We start from the raw sequence: 18,866 nt of genomic DNA on the forward strand, positions 1-18,866 counted from the left end.
TTCTCAAGTATTTTGAGTACTAGCACTAGTTCTTCAGGATACAATTCCCAAAAGAGCATTTAAATTTTTTCAAGCCTATATTCACTTACACCTGAAATACAATATCTTCTGTAGTATGCCAATAGCTTGATAATTTGTATCAGCAGAGGTTGAGAAACATCATGTTTTCATCTTCTCTCTCCAAAACAGATCAGTTATTATCAACCAATGCTTATTATCAACATATGAAAACATTCACAGTGAGAGACAAATGAAACATAGTGATGATTAGGTCACTTGCATTAGGCATGTATCGTTTCCTTGATACAGTCTGTATTTCCTGCAACATAACAGGACTAAAAAATTGACTCTCGAGATAATCAAATGTCCATTTCTCCTGGCAGCAATGCCAGCTCAAGCAGCTCCTGCTCCCCTTAACTCAGGGGTGCCTTCACAACTGCGTGCAGGGAAGAGCAGAAGAGCAAACCAGGAGAACGACTGACATTAAACTCATCCCTTCTGGCTAGGCTATTTCCCTGATGCAGTTGCTGCCTAAACTACAGCTGCTACCAAAAATAATGTTTATTTCTGTAAAGGATAAAAATGGTATTTATACAGGTACCATAGAATGGTTTGGGTTGGAAAGGACTTTAAAGCTCATATAGTTCCCAACCCCCTGCCACGGGCAGGCACACCTTCCACTAGACCAGGTTGCTCAAAGCCCCGTCCAACCTGGCCTTGAACACTGCCAGGGATGAAGCAGCCACAGCTTCTCTGGACAACCTGTGCCAGTGCCTCACCACTCTGATAGTGAAAAATTTTTCCTAACAACAAATCTAAATCTACTTTCAGTCAGTTTGAAGCTGACAGTGTCAGTGTCCTGCAGAGCTTGAATCAAGTCATTAGTTAGTTTGATTGTTTTGGGTTTGTTTTTCTGGGTTTTGTTGAGGTTTTTTTTAATAAAATAAGGAGGGAAAATAGGAAGCGTTATGTACACAAACAGAAAACGCCAACATAAAATCTTTCCTTTAATATTTCATGTAGAAATTCATATGTAAACTTACTACCCTTTCTGAAGGCACATCATAATTTTTTTAAGTTCAGAACAACAAAAGTGAACAGGTAATCACTTCTTTATTGCAAACATAAATGCGTATAAAATGCAGTAGGCTTCTTACTGGCTGCGAGAAGGCACCGTCAGCCTTCAGAAGAAAAACAAACAAAACACTGCGGCAGATGATCAAAGGCGCTTGTGAATCACAGCCACCGCTCCGAACTCCACCAGCCTCCCGCGTTTGTTTGTTTTGAAATCAACGGGACTGCAGACACCCGCCCTCAGCCCGCAGTCTCCGCCGAGCCCGGGCACGGCGCTCGGACCCAACGGCCCGGGGGCAGCCACATGTGCAGTGCCCTCCGGCCGCCCCTCACCTTCTCCAGCATCTGCCGCTCCTTCTCCAGCCCCGCCGCCTCCAGCTGCTCCTCCTCCTTCAGCATGGCCGGCGTGATCACCGCCGCCTCCGCCTGCTCCCCCATCTCCGCTCCCAGCGGTTCTGCAACGAGCGCACGGTTACCGGGGGTGCCCGTCCTCACGCCGCGCCGCCCCGCCCGCCCCCTGAGCTGCCCCTCACCGCCGCTGCTCGCTGTGTTCTGGGCCGGCATAGCCGCGCGCCGCGGCTGTTAGAGCGCAGAGCGGTGCACTGCCGCCACACGCACAGCCCAAACTCCCGCGCGCACCGCGCGCCCGCCTCGCGAGACCGAAAAACCGCGCGCTGGCCCAAACCGCGCGAGAGGTGGCGGCGCTCTAGAGAGGCCTCCCGCTCCGCCCCCTCCCAGGCCCGCCGGGAAGCCATGTTGAGTCCTGGCAGGCGACGGGCACAGTCGTGTGTCGTTCCGCTCCCCGCCGCGCCGCGGTTACGTCGGGCAGCTCCTCGGGACGGTACCCGCGTCGGACTGCAGTGCTGAAGCACTCCTGGGCCTGCCTGCTCTCCCAGCGGGGGAACTCCACGCTCTGCAGCGAGCCTGAGGGGCCTCCGCCGTGGGTGGTGGTCGTTGTTTCAATTCACCCGTGCTTCGGACCCTGTGGTGTATAGCGCGCCCTCAGACGGCCGCTCCAGGCCGGTGCTGTCGGCTCCTCCATCATCCTGCTTCCCTCTGCCGGGAGGAGCGGCACCGGTACCCGTCACTGGATCTCCACCTGGAGAGCATGAACGTGGCAAGGGCTAGTATAAGGACCGAAATACTTTGAACATTTGCTTTCTGCCACGAGAGGGCAGAGGAACGCTTAAAACCCAAGTGACAGCCGTGCTTCCCTCACCGGTGGAAAAACCCTCTCCCAAAACACCGTCTGTATCAAAGTAAATATTTCTAGTTCAGAACACAAACACTTTAGCTTCACCTAAAAAACACAAGCTGTCAAAATAACTTTGGGCTTCAGATCCATTAAAAAAAACATTGTGCTATTAATTTCTTGGCGCCTGTCAAAATGGATCCGTATTTTAAAATTACTCTGCAAATATGGGGACCAGAGCTCCTCCTGGTTCTAAAAAGAGACCTGGAAAGGGAGAGAGGGGGAGGAAAGAAGCAGCAGAAGAACAAACAAGTTAGTGATAACTGAGGTGGGTGGCATCTTCTCATTCCCAAAGCCTTAGAGGCTGATTCTGGATGTTACAATGTGTTTCATGAAAAAGTGATTCTGCTTTGCAAGGCACAGTTTGGAGGCTAACTTGAGCTGGTTCTGCATGGATGTGAGGGAATGTTAGCAGGGAGGAATGTTATTAAACCCCTAATAAGGTTATTTTACTGGCATTGTGCAATTGAATGCAGGCTTTTCCAAGCTTCTGTCTCACTTGCAGCTATTCTCAAGACATCACAGTAAATAAACAAAGAAAACCTTTATTTTCCAAGGCGCCTTTCATTCTGTGAGACTTAAAGTGCTTTCCAAACTATACCATTAAAGGAGAATAATCACCAAGATGACAACTGGAATGCATCCAAGCTGGAATATGATGTTGGTTTAAGTGGCTCCTAACACCAGTTGCAGGCAGGAAGCAGGGATGAAGGTGTAGCTAGAACTTCAGGAGCACTCAGGAAAGTGAAACTGCGAAGATTTTAGCTGGGATATAAATGTTAACACCTCTGCTTCTTTCAGAAACCACCATAAAATCTGTCCTGCCCAGAAATTCTAAGCAGCACAATTTACATCTCCTATCCAAAGAAAATAAGCCTCTCCATAAAATACATAATAGAATACAAATGTTCCATTTCACTTCTGTATCCATCCACATTATTTTGTAATATCTTTAAAGCCATTCTTAGAATTGTGAGACACACCACCTTAACCCAGATTATCACTTAAATCAGGCAATTGTGTTTCAGCCGTTTCCTGCTCTGCCCAACACCTTGTCTGAAAGCTCTTTGGGGCAGGAAGGGATTTGCTCGTGGGAAGTGCAGTTGTGACTCCCTGTGGACGGTTCAGCATCACGACTGCCATTCAGTTTTACAGGGAGAGATTGCGCCATTGTGTAACAGCTCTCACCCTCTCTCCCACCACCCCAGTCACCCCTCTTCCAAGATCCCTACTAAGCACCACAACAGGAGAGTGGATCTGTTAGCCTCTAGGAGAGTATTTGCCTTTGTGTGCAGGGTGTTTCTGTGTTCAACTAGTCATAATTTAGGGCTGGAATATTATTTTCCCTGCTTGTTGGTAAAAGTCATCAGAAATAAATGGCAGAATGGTAATTAAAACTACATCTTTGATGATATTGAAATATCCAATATCCACAAAATTCGATGCAGTGAAAGACTTTGTAAAACATGCCTTTAAAAAAAATACTACCAGATCAGTCAACTATGGCTAGAGCCTTTTGGACACATACCATGGTCTGGTTTTAACACCCCACAGACAGACAGAAACTTAGAAGGGGAATGTGCTAAAGATTCATGTCCAGTCTTGCAGACAAGGACTCTTATCCTGGCTTAGCACACGTGAGTAAGGTGATGCTGACAAATATCTTCCTCCTGGGCTATTACTGTGGAATGAGTAATTGCTGCTTGTCACTGCTCCTCTCCAGCTGCTCTAGAGACTGAGGCTTCTGTATTTGATATGAATGGTCTGAGGTAACAAGGGGAATAAGGCACTGTTTGTGTAAATTGTTCATGGGGTAGATTCTTAGGGGTTGGGAATAAGGCTGTTTCCATAGCAAAGGATGTTAAACAGCCAGAGCTGGTAGCACCATCCATAAATGCAGCAGGATCCAGAAAATTATACGTATCCACTTGCTACTTAGCTCAAGCAAAGAAGTTGTAATATATAACTTCTACCTAGAAGCAATTTCTTTTACGTCAGTAGTCGGTGACTTGTTACTGCAGTGCAGAAAGTCACCGGTTCATCACTTTTTGTTTCAAAAGATTAAAGTCCCTCATAACACACCTGGACACTTACACAGTGTAATGTGAGGAGCAGAGAAAGGTGAACCTAGCGCACAGAGGGCGCTGGGGGAAATTACAGTGCAAGAGTGCAGATAAGAGTTAGAAAAATGCAGATTGTAAACAAAGACAGTTCTGTTCTCAGGTTGGCCAAGAGGCTGCTGTTAAGTCGCAGTAACCCTGGGTTGTCACCTTTGAGATTTACTTGTCACTCTGGTATGCAATACAAGAATGCGTGTTGTTTCATCATGCTCCTTGCCTGCACAGGTTGCCTAACTAATTTACTACACACTGTAAAAGAAGTTCCTTGTACTAATTGCCCTGTCTGCTGAATGACTGAAGAGGAAGCTGGGACTTTGAAATAATGTGGTTTTCTCCAGATGTGAAAAGTGAGGCATACAGATTCAAGCTATTTTCCCCTTGTCTTATTCATTCACAATATAGGTACAAGGCTTTCCTGTTCCTGAGCAAATGAGAAAGGATCCAAAACTGCGGCAGATAGCAGTGGCATCCCTGAATTTTGCTAACTGCTCTTCAAAGCTAAATTTAGTTTTTAATCCCCCCCCCCCCCTTTTTTTTTGGGGGGTGCTTAAGAATCAATGACTGCTAAAACACAGCAGTAGCAGCCACAGACACCCTGGTTGCTCTTCCTGATAGTAACAACCTGTACTTGCTACGGCTAAAAGAAATACCATAGCAGCATCCTCTTCTCCATCCATAAGCACAATCTTCAGGCAGTCAGAAATTTCAGAGACCACAAGATCAGTGGATTGGCACATATAACTAAATCTCTTGTAACTTAAACAACCAGCTGGGAGACGTGTAATAAAAAAGCACTGAAGCTGTCTGAGGTCTCAGCAGATAATCAGCATGCTATATACACAATAACGCTAGATGGCTGCAGTCTCCAAGAAACTGCTGTTGCCTTCAAGTGTAGTTGCGTGTCTTGTGGGCCTGAAATATGTAAGGTAAGATGTGTTGATCAGCGAAGTAGGAACATGTTTGTGTGCCACCCCCTCTGTGTTAAATAAGCAATCAAGTTCTCCTCTAAGCTGGCAGTTAGAGCTGCAGGGTACTAGGAATGGCATTTGCTGATGGCTGGGCTGAAATGTCCCACCAAATAATGAAAATATGCTACAGCGATGCAGCCTTCCTTCAGATTTGCTATGTCTCCATCAGCAGGAGCTGAGCCACATGTGGAGCAGCCCCTGAGACACCCATTTCCAACCTGGCCTTTGGAGTAACCTGAAATCCTTATAACTGCTAAGAAAAGGCTGGGGTGTGCAGAGGGAGGCAGAAACCTCTGTGGTCATCCAGCTTTAATCAGCTATATTTATTTGTTTACAAAGACATCTAAATAACACCACCCACCATTCTGTACATCAATATCCCAGGGCTTTTTTCGGCACACAGTTCCCTGTTTTCTAGCTCCTGCTGCAGTATGCAGCCCAGACAAGACACAGCAGGATCAGGGTTGTCAGGGAAAACAATTGATAGCATGATGTTACGCTTCAAAAGGTAAGCAGTTCTCTTGGGGGCCAGGATCCTTCCTTAAAAAGCTGCTGCAAAAGTGACCAAAAAATCACCACATTAATCTGACAGTTACAGTGAGCCCGTTAGCCTGGTGCTTAAATACACAGCTTCTATTCATCCATTTCTTAAAAGATTGCTTGTGTTTTTTCAGTATGATTAAGGTCTGGATCTTACAGCGCTTCTGCTTGTAACTGATAATACAACATCTGCTAAGAAATGACATTTTTATCCAGCTGATCCCCTGGTCCAAATCTTTCAAGCAAAGTTCTGTCAGCAATGTGTTTCCTGGCTTACATTTGGGTAACTGTAACAAAATCCTTTCCTAGTTTCTCTGCCCATAACTGTTTGGCTCTTTGCAGTGATTTGTGGCTGTGTATTCATGCAGGCACCAACTTCATGCACAATGAGGAATGGCACTCATCCTGATAATCCTTGGCTTCAAAACTACAGGCTGCTCTCACTTGATGTGAATATGTACTCGGATCAGAGCTTATGGCTTCATATCCAGGTACCCCAGGTGGGCAAGGTGGCTCCAAACTCTGGATGGCATCCAACCCTGTTGGACAAAGCTTCTGGTCCCTAAACCACCTCTTTGCTTGTGGCTGCAAGGAATTAAAATGTTACAGGTGAGGCAGAGAGGGCAAGCACAGAAATCCTGCTGTGCTGCAGTGCAGACCTGCCCAGAACTCTTGCCAATCTGCCAGTGAAGCCTGGGGGTCACAGCATGACTGACTGCAGCCTGTGACCCACTGGATGCTGGGAGGTCACATACTGTTTTTAACGGATCTGGAAGAGCTGATCACAGGATGCAGCTTTGCATGTGCTACACAGCAACCCACAGAGGTGCAGGCTCAGAGAGAATCCTCGCCTACCAACTCCCTGCTTCTCCTCATAGTCAGAGTTAACTCTAACCAGGAATGATTACATTTTTGAGCGTCACGTGAGATAATGACCTCTAAGTCATGCTAAAGGAAAATTCTTGTGAAATTTTTGCTGGCAGGCAAACGGGGAACACAAACATCCGTGAGCTCAATGTACTAAACATGCATGTTAAGATCTTACTACAGGTTGAGAGCAGAGAGCAGGGAGACACATGTGTACAGGCAAACCACAGCACTGACAACATGTGAGAGTGGTCCAACCACTGTGATGTCCACAAAACTCTGTCCGTAGGTAGTAAATTGGCTCCTTCTTTCACGGCTTTTCATCACTGTGATTCAGCCGCATTGCATGACAGCTGGTTTGTGTGAAATGATCAGTCTTTTTTTGTAACTCCTTCAGAACTGGGCTAGCTACAAGCTTTATCACCAGGTAAATGTTCTTTATCCATTTAATTGTCATTACAAATGTTAGGAAATGCTGTGTCATTAGCAAGATGGTGGTTTAACCCCAGCAGGAAGGAGGGAAGATTCCCATTCACGTTGCCTTCTTGAAGGCCTCTTGAACCACAGCTATGGTGGAAAGGGACTTGTCAGTACCAGTAAGAACCTTTTCACAGGGTTTAGTCAACACCTTCTTTACTAGGCTTAGATTGTCTTCAGAGGATTCTCCTGTGGAGAAGGACTTGGGGGTGTTGGTTGACGAGAAGCTTAACATGAGTCGGCAGTGTGCGCTTGCAGCCCAGAAAGCCAACCGTATCCTGGGCTGCATCAAAAGAAGCATGACCAGCAGGTCAAAGGAGGTGATCCTGCCCCTCTACTCTGCTCTTGTGACACCTCACTTGGAGTACTGCGTACAGTTCTGGTGTCCTCAACATAAAAAGGACATGGAGCTGTTGGAGCGAGTCCAGAGGAGGGCCACGAGGATGATAAGAGGGCTGGAGCACCTCCCGTATGAAGACAGGCTGAGAGAGTTGGGGCTGTTCAGCCTGGAGAAGAGAAGGCTGCGTGGAGACCTCATAGCAGCCTTCCAGTATCTGAAGGGGGTCTACAAGGATGCTGGGGAGGGACTCTTCCTTAGGGACTGTAGTGGTAGGACAAGGGGTAATGGGTTCAAACTTAAACAGGGGAAGTTTAGATTAGATATAAGGAAGAAGTTCTTTACAGTGAGGGTGGTGAAGCACTGGAATGGGTTGCCGAGGGAGGTTGTGGATGCTCCATCCCTGGCAGTGTTCAAGGCCAGGTTGGACAGAGCCTTGGACCACGTGGTTTAGGGCAAGGTGTCCTTGCCCATGGCAGGGGAGTTGGAACTAGATGATCTTAAGGTCCTTTACAACCCTTACGATTCTATGATTCTATGATTCTAATGTACGTGGTTTGCTTGGAATTGTACTTACTAATGTGATTTATTTACATGTTGTAATACAAGACCCAAAATTTACTTAGTTGACTGCATGCAGACAGTAAAGGGAAGTTACTATTTCATCTGAAATGCCATTTCTTCTGATTCCTACATAGTGATTTTTTTGATGACTCAGAAGGGATTTCCACCCTGCAAGACCATATCGATCTCCAGCAACAGGCAGCAATATACACGGACCCAGTGTCTCCAGCCTGTAAGTCCAGCGTATGCCAGAGCTGTGTGATCAGGCAGCCACAAATGGTTCCCTGCAACCTGGGTGGGGTGGAGAGCCCAGCCCATAATACATGCTTTCAGCATATCTGCTGAGAAGTGAAACTCCCTTCCCTCACACTCACCACAGCACAAAGGTATTTTGAATCCTACAAAAGGCATGCCAAAAATCATATTTCTTTCCAGCAATAAAGAGAATGAGGAATGTGTGTAGCTGGTCTGTTGGGCTCAAAGGGGGAGATGATTAATCATCAGCAAGGGAGGATGACTATAGATGGCAAGTCAGCATCTTTGAGTATTTTGGTTTTCCTCCCTTCATCCCTTTCTCCTTTTAAAATGAATTTTAAGAGACTGTTTACAGTAAAGTCCTTCTGCATGCTTTGGCATCTTGTCTTGCATCAGCAAGTCCCATCTTTTCTGCCAGCATTCAGAAAATGCTGGTCTTCCAAGATGCAGAATCTTCCATTAAGACAAACCAATGGGTGCAGAAGTTCAGGCGTAGCTGTAGGGGAGGCCTTGAAGAGGGGCTGGGATGCCAGCAAAACATCCAAGGGTAACTGGAGGGAATCCCAGCCTCAGTGAAGCCACTGAGTATTTTGCCATGTCTGTGCATATCCTCTCCACACCAGATTTCTGTCAAAATTCCCAGTATTTCACTGAGATTTTCTGCACCTCTAGAGTCTGCTGTTCATAATTAACCTCCGAGCCACAGAAAGCATTACAGTACAGCCTATACATGGAAATGACACAGGATAAGCTACAGGACCTGTGCTGGAGATACTGCACTTGGATTTAAATGTAAAACTGGAGGGTTTATGCAATTACAGTCATTAAGGGTTGTGTAGTATTGACTGAATAATAGATGTTAATATTTGCAGCCAGACCAAATTCTGTCTCAGATCAGTTCCTGCCCTATGGTTTCAGCTGGATACACTGTTTTCCATTTTGTCTCAAAGTCTTGACTGGGAGTAAGGAATTTCCTTTAATGCTGTTACATTGAGACAAAGATCTACCTCATTTATATAGTATTCTAGATTCACAAGGAGTGGGAAACACTATAAAGGTGTGAAAATGCAGCCTTTCCCTCTTTCTTTTAGGTGAGAGGCAAACCCACTAGGCTTCTCTCAGAAGATTTTATGCTGTGATCTCGATCCTGAAAAGGCAGAAATACTAACTAAGCCAGTGGGTTTTGATAAAAAAAGTGTATCTACAGCTGTCTCTCTGATATGAACCTGCTCTTTAACCTTAGTGCTGGGTACATAGGCAGAGCTTCCACCTGGACCCATGGATGCATCTAATTAATACAGACCTCACAGAAGGAAGTGGTGCTGGGTAGGAGATGGTATGCTATAGATCAAGCAAGTTCACCCTCCAGAAGCCTGCAGCATCCTAGGGTGCTGTACAGGTATTACTCTAGGGCTAGCAATGACCCTTCTCTTTCCACTAAACATTTTCCCTAGAACCTAAGTAGGAATCACCAGGAACTGTGAACAACTGGGATGCTACCAGGTAAGTCATACGAGTGCAGCTCATTGGTCATTACAGTACTCTGCTCACATGGAAGCAACCCAGGATCATGTACATCTGGCTTACAGCAAAAAGCCAAAGAGATCCTCTGCCTGCATTCAGAAAATCTGAATTTTCTGACATCATCAGGTGTCAGACAGGAGGGCTCAGGACATATTGTACAGACTATTTGTAAAGACACGTTCCTGGTATTCTGAGTCCATATATAATCTTTGCAAAAAGGTATTAGGTGCCTTCCCCAAGGGCTGTCAGAAAAAAAGAAATAAGCAGACCAGAAGGAGCTTAGGCACATTCCAGTTTGGGGCGGAGAAAGAGCCTGCAAAGACATCTCCAGCAGACTTATTATGGTACCTTTATGGTATGTTTGCCTTTTCTTACCCAGAGGGCAAGAGTGGGGTAAATATGATTCTTTGCTCTGACAATGGTGGAGATCAAATGCTGTATCTGTATGGACAGCACTCTCTTCTATTGGAGCCACTCCTGCAAAGGTGTCTTGAGCCAGATTGACAACAGCCAGAGGGGGTTCTGGCAGCTGCTCATATCCCAGGGAAGTGGCAGATATATGAACTGATCACACCAAACTTGTGAGAAAGCAGAAGGAATGAGGAAAGTGTTCAGATCTGCACAAACAAATCTTTTCTTGCTCCATTCTTATTTACAAGGTTGATCGAGGGCAAAGTGTCACCTCTTCAACCCAAACAAAGCAGAAACATACAGGGAGCACCGCAAGTCTGCTGATGGCCTTGCTGTGATCCTGCAGGGGCCCCGAAGTACTCACAGTTAAAAGAAATGGATCACAATGATAAAAGAAAGTTATCTTCACTTATCACCATATGCTCAGTAAATTCCCATGAAAACAGCAAATTCCCCCTGCTGCTTCCCCAAATGCCTGTGCCTCAGGCCCAAACTCAGTTACCCTTTTAATCCTGTGCATGAGATCCAAGATCAAAGTTGGTGGGACTTTGTTTCATTGCAGCTATTCCCAGCACCATCCCTGGAATTCAAACAGCTGCTGGTTTTCATTCCTCAGCCATAGGGTAGCCAGATCTGACACTTCAATGTTAACCCCAGGGTTTGGCACAAATTATGAACTGGAGTCTGTCTCCTGAAAAATCCCCTGCTCTGTGGAAGGTGACTCACCTTCACTACGGTACCCCATAGGGATAAATTGTTCACTGTTGTTTGCTGCATGGGTACCAACATTTCAGTGGCGAAGGTAGTGATCCCTATGCAATCTGGGATCTTCTGAGATGGAAGGTGATCTATAACTGTCCATTATATTATCCCTAGGAGAGGGGGAAGATAATTGAAAACATCAAACATTTACTGGAAAAAACAAGACCAGCCCTGTATTTAATCGAAACATTTTGTTTTGTTCCATTTGTAATTATTTCCATCCAATGGACAAATATTTAGCAATGAAAATGACAGTTCCCTTCCACGGGCAAACAAAAGAAGAAGTCATGTCAGTTCCCGTACAATGCCACAGTGAAGGTGACATATTTTTAATGCTGTGTTGAAATTTTCTTGTATTCCAGTAATACTGAAAGCATCAATTTAGGTTTAATGTTCTATTGTCTTCAGTGCTGGAGGGTTTTGTTAGGGTGGTGGTGGTAAAACCAAAGATTTGTGGGAAAGAAGTTGAAGTGACATTTCATTTCCCCTGAAACCCATGAGGACATGAATATGAACATTGAATATGCCCATAAGACTGACTGAGGCAGAGGTTCCTAGCAGATGAAGACCAACCTGAGAGCCCAGGGTCTTACTGCCACTGCCAGCTATTCTGGTACCTTGCATTTTTTTAATTGGAAATTCCAGTTTTCACCTGATGGAAAAAGGTAAACGAGAAAAAAAATCTCCATTCCCATACAGGACTTACTCTTACACCCAAATGGCTGTCACAAAATTGAGGCAATGAATTGCTGGTAGCTTGGGTTTACTGAGACCTCAAGCCAGCCAAAGGCTCTCTGTATGTTTGCTTTAATTATCATGTGTCCCTAAAGAGAGTAACAGTATACGCAGATTTCCTGCAATGCCTGACTCTCCTCCCTTCCTTGTGCCTCAGTTACCTCAACTTTGTATTCCCCACAGAAGAGTGGAATTAACTGTAGAGAGACTTCTGCTGCAAAATACATGTAGATCTACTGGTAAAACACCAGCAGAAACACATTGTCACTTCCATATGCTGAGGAACACGCATATGCAGTCATCAGCAATCACAGTTGCATTTTCCTGCCTAGAACAGACCAACAATTTTCTCTTTAATACCAGCTGACTTCATTGCCCAAGTGAAAAGGGAGATGCAATTCACTGACATTACCTCTTGCTTTTTAGTGATTTTTCACCCAAGAACATCATGCTGGTTTCTGCACCTTCTCAGTGTACATCCTGTTTCCTGGTATTATTATCTCTGCACCTCACCCATCCAACTCAACAGGTATGTTTTCATGCCCTCTAGCAACAGATACTTTGCAGAGGAGTCAGAGTCTGCCAAGTGTGATTTAATACTAATTAATGCAGGCTCCTCAGCATTTTCTCTTCCAGCTCAAAATGACAGAACACCAATCACACATCCTTTTCACTGGGACATCGTCTGACCATGAGATCATAATACCCCACTGAGATCCAGCATGGCCCTTTGCTGCAGCACAAACAGAATTCAGCTGCCTCTCAGACAGATGTGACGTTTAGGGACGCACCTGATGTTGACTTAAACCCTTGTTAGTGCATTTTGCAGCAGAAAGCATGGCTAGTGTGTGTGATTGTGGGAAAGCAGCATCTGGTTTGGGGAAAAGGAAGACAGTTTTGAAGAGGCAGAGGTTGCCCACGATGTGCCCACTCAGTATGGGGAGAGACACCTGGGAAACAACACTGGCAAGATCCGGAGGCCTATCTGCCAGCTGGCTGGTGGGATGGAGTGAGAACAGGGATGTAACATTCCCCCTTGCCCGAGGCCAGCACCCCAATAGCAAGAGTGGGAAGATTACTTTTCTTCTGTGAGAGCAAGGCAGGGTCGACACAGCACACTAGGTATCAGAGATATTTAGACCTGCTGGTACCAAACCTCACATTACTCATCAAGAGCTCCACCTTGTCCTCCCTTTGGGTACTGCTGACGTTGCAAAATCTTTTCCTCACCACAATCTTTCCACATAGTATTTTCTGTGCCAGCAGTGAAGTCTGGTCTGCTCTGGGAGGCGAGGAAATCTGCAGAGCGCCATCATCCTAGTGCTTTCAGTTAAACGATGGCTTGCAAGAAACTGAGAGTTAAAACTGATCAATTATCCAAAAAGTTTAGGAACTATGCCAAAGAATCCTCTAAAAAAATCAGTCATAGGTGTTAACTAGATCTGTCTAGCCTGTCTAGTTTAATCTGTCTCATATCCCACCACTTCCTCCATCCATGGCTTTAAAGATCACCTCTGTTTCTCCTAAAGCTTTCTCAAAGTGTTTGTGAGCAACCCGATGCAAATTGTGTTAAATCTCTGTAAAGGTCCAGGTGCTCAGATATAGAGCTTGGGTTATGTTCATACCTCAAAGCTGCCGGATCATGAGCTTGCATGTGGGGATAGCAAGTAAGTTACAGACTCACTTGTACATTTGCATCATGGTGAATTTTCTCTAACTGCCTTTCTTTCCTGAATTCTAACAGTTGTGAGTCATTGCAGGCATGAATTTATATAGCCAGGAAGGTTAAATATAAATTTATCAAATCCATTGGCCACCAGGAGAAACTAACATATGAAGAGAGAGGCCAGGGAGGTTCAGAGTTAAGGAATATTTCTATTTCGAGTGGACAAACATGTAACGCTACCTGCAAGGCTTGCTGATAAGAATGTGCAGACACTTGGGTTAGTGCTGGAGCCAGAAACGTTACACCAGATCTACAGGGAGTGGCGGTGCACCGCTGCGGCTCCTTCAGCATCCAGCAGCACCACAGCCACACAGTGCAGTTGTATGATCCTGTGGACCTGTACTATCTTCACTGGAATGTCCACAGTAACTTACAGATTTCCACTGGATTTCATCATTGCTTGGATCAAGTTATCTACAAACACAAGGACAATGACAACAAAGGCTTGCTATTTCTAAGGTTGCTGGTGGCCAGGACAAATGGCTGCTGGCAGCATGCTGTCCCCTGTGCTTGCTGTTGGGGGTGGCTGAAGGGACACTAGTCAGGGTATCTGCTTCATCCATAGAAGCAACAGGCACACCCCTCAGTTCTCTGATATTTCAGCTAAGGGACCAAAACTTGCCTCCAGTAAGGGGAAACAGACAGCGGAAAGGGGCACTCCTGGCCTCCCCATACCTCCTCCTTTCTCCTGCTCGTTCCTTTCCCTTCCCTTGCAGAATCCTCCCCTGGCCTTATCACATTCCCTCCATTCCTCTCATTGCCCTCTGAGCTTGCATCTGAAACTCTGAGCCCGCGCTGCTGCACTTCACTGGCTTCCAGATCCCCTTGCTCAGACCTGTGTCACAGGGTTCTTGGCCACTGCAAAGACAGGGGTGGGGAACTCCTGGCCTCCCACTCGTCTTCTTCTCCCACAGCTCTGAAAAGTATATATACACTCCCTATCCACCTCTGCTATGCACAGCACCACATAAAACCCCCTTCTTCGTGATGCTATCTATTTACCACAGCTCAGTTTCCATAAACTCTCCTCCATTTATTCCTCACTGAAGCGCTCTTATCTTATCTTGCAAACCTAACTTGACATCAGGCAGTTTGGTGTTTATATGAAAAAAGGGTTTGGCTTTTGAAACAGTTCAGCAGCCACAAACAGAGCTAGATCTTCATAACAGCTTAGCCTGCATTTTTGGGCACTAAAATGAGCAGCCAGCTCTTCCCAGAGGGCTCTCTGTAATGGTGTGCTTTGAAAACATGACTTTAAATACCCCTGAAACAGTTCGATGTGGAGCCTTTGCAGGAAAATTGGACTAGCTCAATGCCTCCCTGGCAGCCAAGCTTACCTGAAATCTGCTCTGCAGGCCTTTGCAGCCCTTCCCTTGTTCCCTGCTGCCTTCTCAGCCTGCACGAACACGGGTTATCAGGGCAAGGGTAAGTCTGCCTCCCGCTTACTGCTGTTTTTGACAGACTAGAACTTGACTGATTCAGTTTGCAAACTTGGGACAATATTTTATTGTGTCTTTGACTGTTCTTCACATGAAAACTAACTTAGGGACAAGCAAATTGTGCTGTCAGAGTTCAAATCACTGAGATTTGAAGCTGGGTCATCTGGAGGTCAGTATTCACTCTTACTCTTTTTTTTTTTTTTTTTTGTTAAGACCACTCCCTGGAACTCTGTGGAAGGCACCAAAGAATTGTGTTCTCCTTACACAAATCCACTAAAAATACATACACCCGTTATTTTTACCTGGCATGGGAACCTGTGTGTCAGTTCAACTGTATTGGCTTTGAAGGATCATTGCACAATGACTGTTTCGGTGCACAACAGTTTGGTGACATCTGTCCTCCATCCTGTGAGTCGTGGAGCACCGCAGAATCATGAAGCAATGTATCACATCACTGCAGAAAAGGACTTGGGGGTGTTGGTTGAGAGAAGCTTAACATGAGCCGGCAGTGTGCGCTTGCAGCCCAGAAAGCCAACCGTATCCTGGGCTGCATCAAAAGAAGCATGACCAGCAGGTCAAAGGAGGTGATCCTGCCCCTCTACTCTGCTCTTGTGACACCTCACTTGGAGTACTGCGTACAGTTCTGGTGTCCTCAACATAAAAAGGACATGGAGCTGTTGGAGCGAGTCCAGAGGAGGGCCACGAGGATGATAAGAGGGCTGGAGCACCTCCCGTATGAAGACAGGCTGAGAGAGTTGGGGCTGTTCAGCCTGGAGAAGAGAAGGCTGCGTGGAGACCTCATAGCAGCCTTCCAGTATCTGAAGGGGGTCTACAAGGATGCTGGGGAGGGACTCTTCCTTAGGGACTGTAGTGGTAGGACAAGGGGTAATGGGTTCAAACTTAAACAGGGGAAGTTTAGATTAGATATAAGGAAGAAGTTCTTTACAGTGAGGGTGGTGAAGCACTGGAATGGGTTGCCGAGGGAGGTTGTGGATGCTCCATCCCTGGCGGTGTTCAAGGCCAGGTTGGACAGAGCCTTGGACCACGTGGTTTAGGGCAAGGTGTCCTTGCCCATGGCAGGGGAGTTGGAACTAGATGATCTTAAGGTCCTTTACAACCCTTACGATTCTATGATTCTATTCTATGATTCTACATCTCTCCTGTTATTTCAGGATACGGAAATATCTCTCAAGCACTGCATATAGACTACAGATTCATCATGAGCCAACGTGGAAATTTCAGTCTGAACGGCAGTCTTAAATTAGTAAGCGCAGAGAAGTCTGCAGTAAAACAGCAGACTGTCTCCATTCATCCCTCACTAAACAAGTATATGAAGAGAAGCAGAGTCTTATAGATAAAATCACAAGTAGCACTACTAAAATAAAAGTCATAAAGGTCCTGGTCACAACCTCTGAAAATCCAAGGTAATATTTAATTTTCTTCAGTGAGCTTAGATCAGACCTGAACAGAGGAGCTATGAACACATTACTGCTATTTCCCATCTAGGAGATGGACCTAGGAGATATCTGTTTTGGGCTTAGTTTGGAGGGCAAAAAATATCTATTTATGGTGAATTTGCTTCTGTTACTGTGGACGGCCATGGTCACTTATTGCTCGTAGAAACACAAGGTTTAATATAGACTCACAGCTTTAACGCCCAGGCAGCTTTACAAAGGAGAATGGTTTTACCTCTTTTTTTAGGTAGAGAGATGAAAAGCACAGAGCAGCGAAGTGATGTGCTGAGGAGGCAGAGCATCTCAATGCTGGTGTCAAATCTGAGCTCTTGTGCCCTTTCCACTGAATGCAGAAGGTACCAGTTGTGGGGCCAAGAGATAGCACACACCTGCTGCTGCTCATGGTCATGTATGCAGACCATGGTGTAAGGTCCACAGTCACGTTACCAACTTCAGTTCACAAACAGTGGAGCCAGCAATATCCTCCGGGATGTCCAGAGGAAATACACACCCAAGAACTGGATATCAGAGTTGTACACAAACTAAAGAGCATTGATTTGGCTTCAGCAAGAGATTTTTTAAATAGCAAGTTTGCAGAAACAGATGCTATTTGTAAAGTGTGTCCTGGGGTTATCCGGGCAGGTCCTTGGCTACTGAACACTATCTGCTCATCAAGGACAGTTGTTTTCAACACTTTTCAGCCCAGGAATCCCTTGTATACTTTTACAGTGGAAGTCAGATCTTATGCAGCATATTTAAACCTTCTCACAGTCATTCCTCCTTTCCTCAGTTACTTCTCCTGAATACCAGAGCAGCCAGATCCACAGGAACTGGCAATCACTGCTCCAGGCTAATCTTCTGGTATCTTCTCTAATGAGAGCCCATGTGGCAGCTCTTGGTGCTCCTGTCACTTCCAGGGACAAGGGAGCTCTAGCATTTCACTGGATGGGACAAATCACCTCATTTGTGAGCCCAGGCTCATGCATGTCAACAGTTCTTGGTTCCGAGTTTTTTTGTAGGTGTACAACAATGTATACCCCCTCCAAGCAGGAAACACTCAATTCTGTAACCAAACCATGAAAGCGTAATTATGAGTACAACTAAGGTGAAATATAGCCCTATTGAAGTTGGTGGGAGTTTTATTATTAACTAAAGTTTCACCTCTGTGTTTCGGGTGGATAGTTACCCTGTTCAAGCAAAGAAGCCATTATTTAATCAAAATTACATTTATAATGTAATGCCGCTATCGTATTTAAACCTTCAGGACATGTTTACTTTAATCAGTTCTAATTAAATTGCTACACAAGAAAAATATTTAGTTCTATTGATGTGTGCACATATATTCAGAGGAAAGCAATGCAAATTGCCCAGGATCTCATTAATTGCTATTTGTAGGGCTTTAAACTCTGGTGATGTATTTAGCAAGTCACATCTAACTCTTTTCTTGCACTCCACTGAAACAGATTGCTCTAAACTGAGAATGAGCATTTCCAAACCAAAAGCTGCAAAACGATACAGCATTTACAACAAGGTAAATGAGGCAGAGATTGCCAAACCCTCAGCTCTGTTAATTGTGAGGTTTAAGCAGCGCTTTCACAGCCACCAGGGTTCTCCAGGGATAAAAAACCCAAACAAGCTAAGGGATGCTCTGGTAACTCTTGCTCCCCAGCTCTGGCCCAGGACATGGTGTTGGTGTGTGCCAGGCAGATCCTGCCCAGGCTGGCTGCCTCCTGGCAGCAGACTGAGTAAGGGTGGAGGGTACCGGTTGTTCTGCACTGGGCAGAGTCATGATGAGTTTAGAGAAACAGGCCAAACACAGACTTTGTTGGAGCTTCACAGCATTGCAGACATCTCAGAGGGTGAAAAGGGAGGCCCGGGTCAACAACACAGCTCTTCTGAGTTCCTTCTCATCACCTTTTCACTCAATTTCAGGGGGGGAAACTCCCCAACATTTCCCTCACGCCCTCCATCTTTTCTGTCACGGTCTCCTGGATTCCTGTCTAGTTTTACCAGTCTCTTCTTTGTCAGACCATGAAACTATGCAGCACTTCCAGTGTGCTCAGCCAGGGCTTTGCAGAGGAGAAATGCTCCTGGTGCCATGCACCCAGCCCTGCTGCGCAATGCTGCCGTCCTGTGACCCTTTGCCTCACCCTGCCCCATCGCTGTATTTTCAGGCCAGCATGTGCACACACAGATGTGAGGTTAGGCACAGTGCCACTCACTTCTATTGCATGGACTTCGTGAAAGAACCTGCAGGAGCAGGGACAAAGCTTGGCCCAGCTCTGGGGGATGCTGTGAACTGGAGAGATAGCAGAGCCCAGGCTCACTGTCTGGCACAGACTCACTGCCCCTGCGGAGGGC

General features: G+C 45.8%; 1 protein-coding gene across 4 annotated transcripts in view; it reads right to left on the reverse strand.

Moving 5' to 3' along the window:
* Positions 1-18,866, reverse strand: part of HELLS (helicase, lymphoid specific) — a 55,059-nt gene that overhangs the window by 23,129 nt on the left and 13,064 nt on the right. For 2 of the 4 annotated variants that reach the window (XM_030487401.2, XM_030487404.2), the window contains exons 1-2: positions 1,608-1,730; positions 1,408-1,529 (exon numbers count right to left, since the gene is read on the reverse strand). In XM_030487401.2, coding sequence (XP_030343261.1) covers positions 1,408-1,529; positions 1,608-1,638 — 153 coding nt within the window. In that variant the 5' untranslated portion in view covers positions 1,639-1,730. Of the gene's footprint in view, positions 1-1,407; positions 1,530-1,607; positions 1,731-1,919; positions 2,438-18,866 lie in introns of those variants that run through there. The other 2 variants (XM_030487402.1, XM_030487403.1) reach the window with 2 other exon arrangements.

This window comes from Strigops habroptila, chromosome 5, assembly GCF_004027225.2.
Source record: "Strigops habroptila isolate Jane chromosome 5, bStrHab1.2.pri, whole genome shotgun sequence".
In the NCBI taxonomy this organism is placed as follows: domain Eukaryota; kingdom Metazoa; phylum Chordata; class Aves; order Psittaciformes; family Psittacidae; genus Strigops; species Strigops habroptila.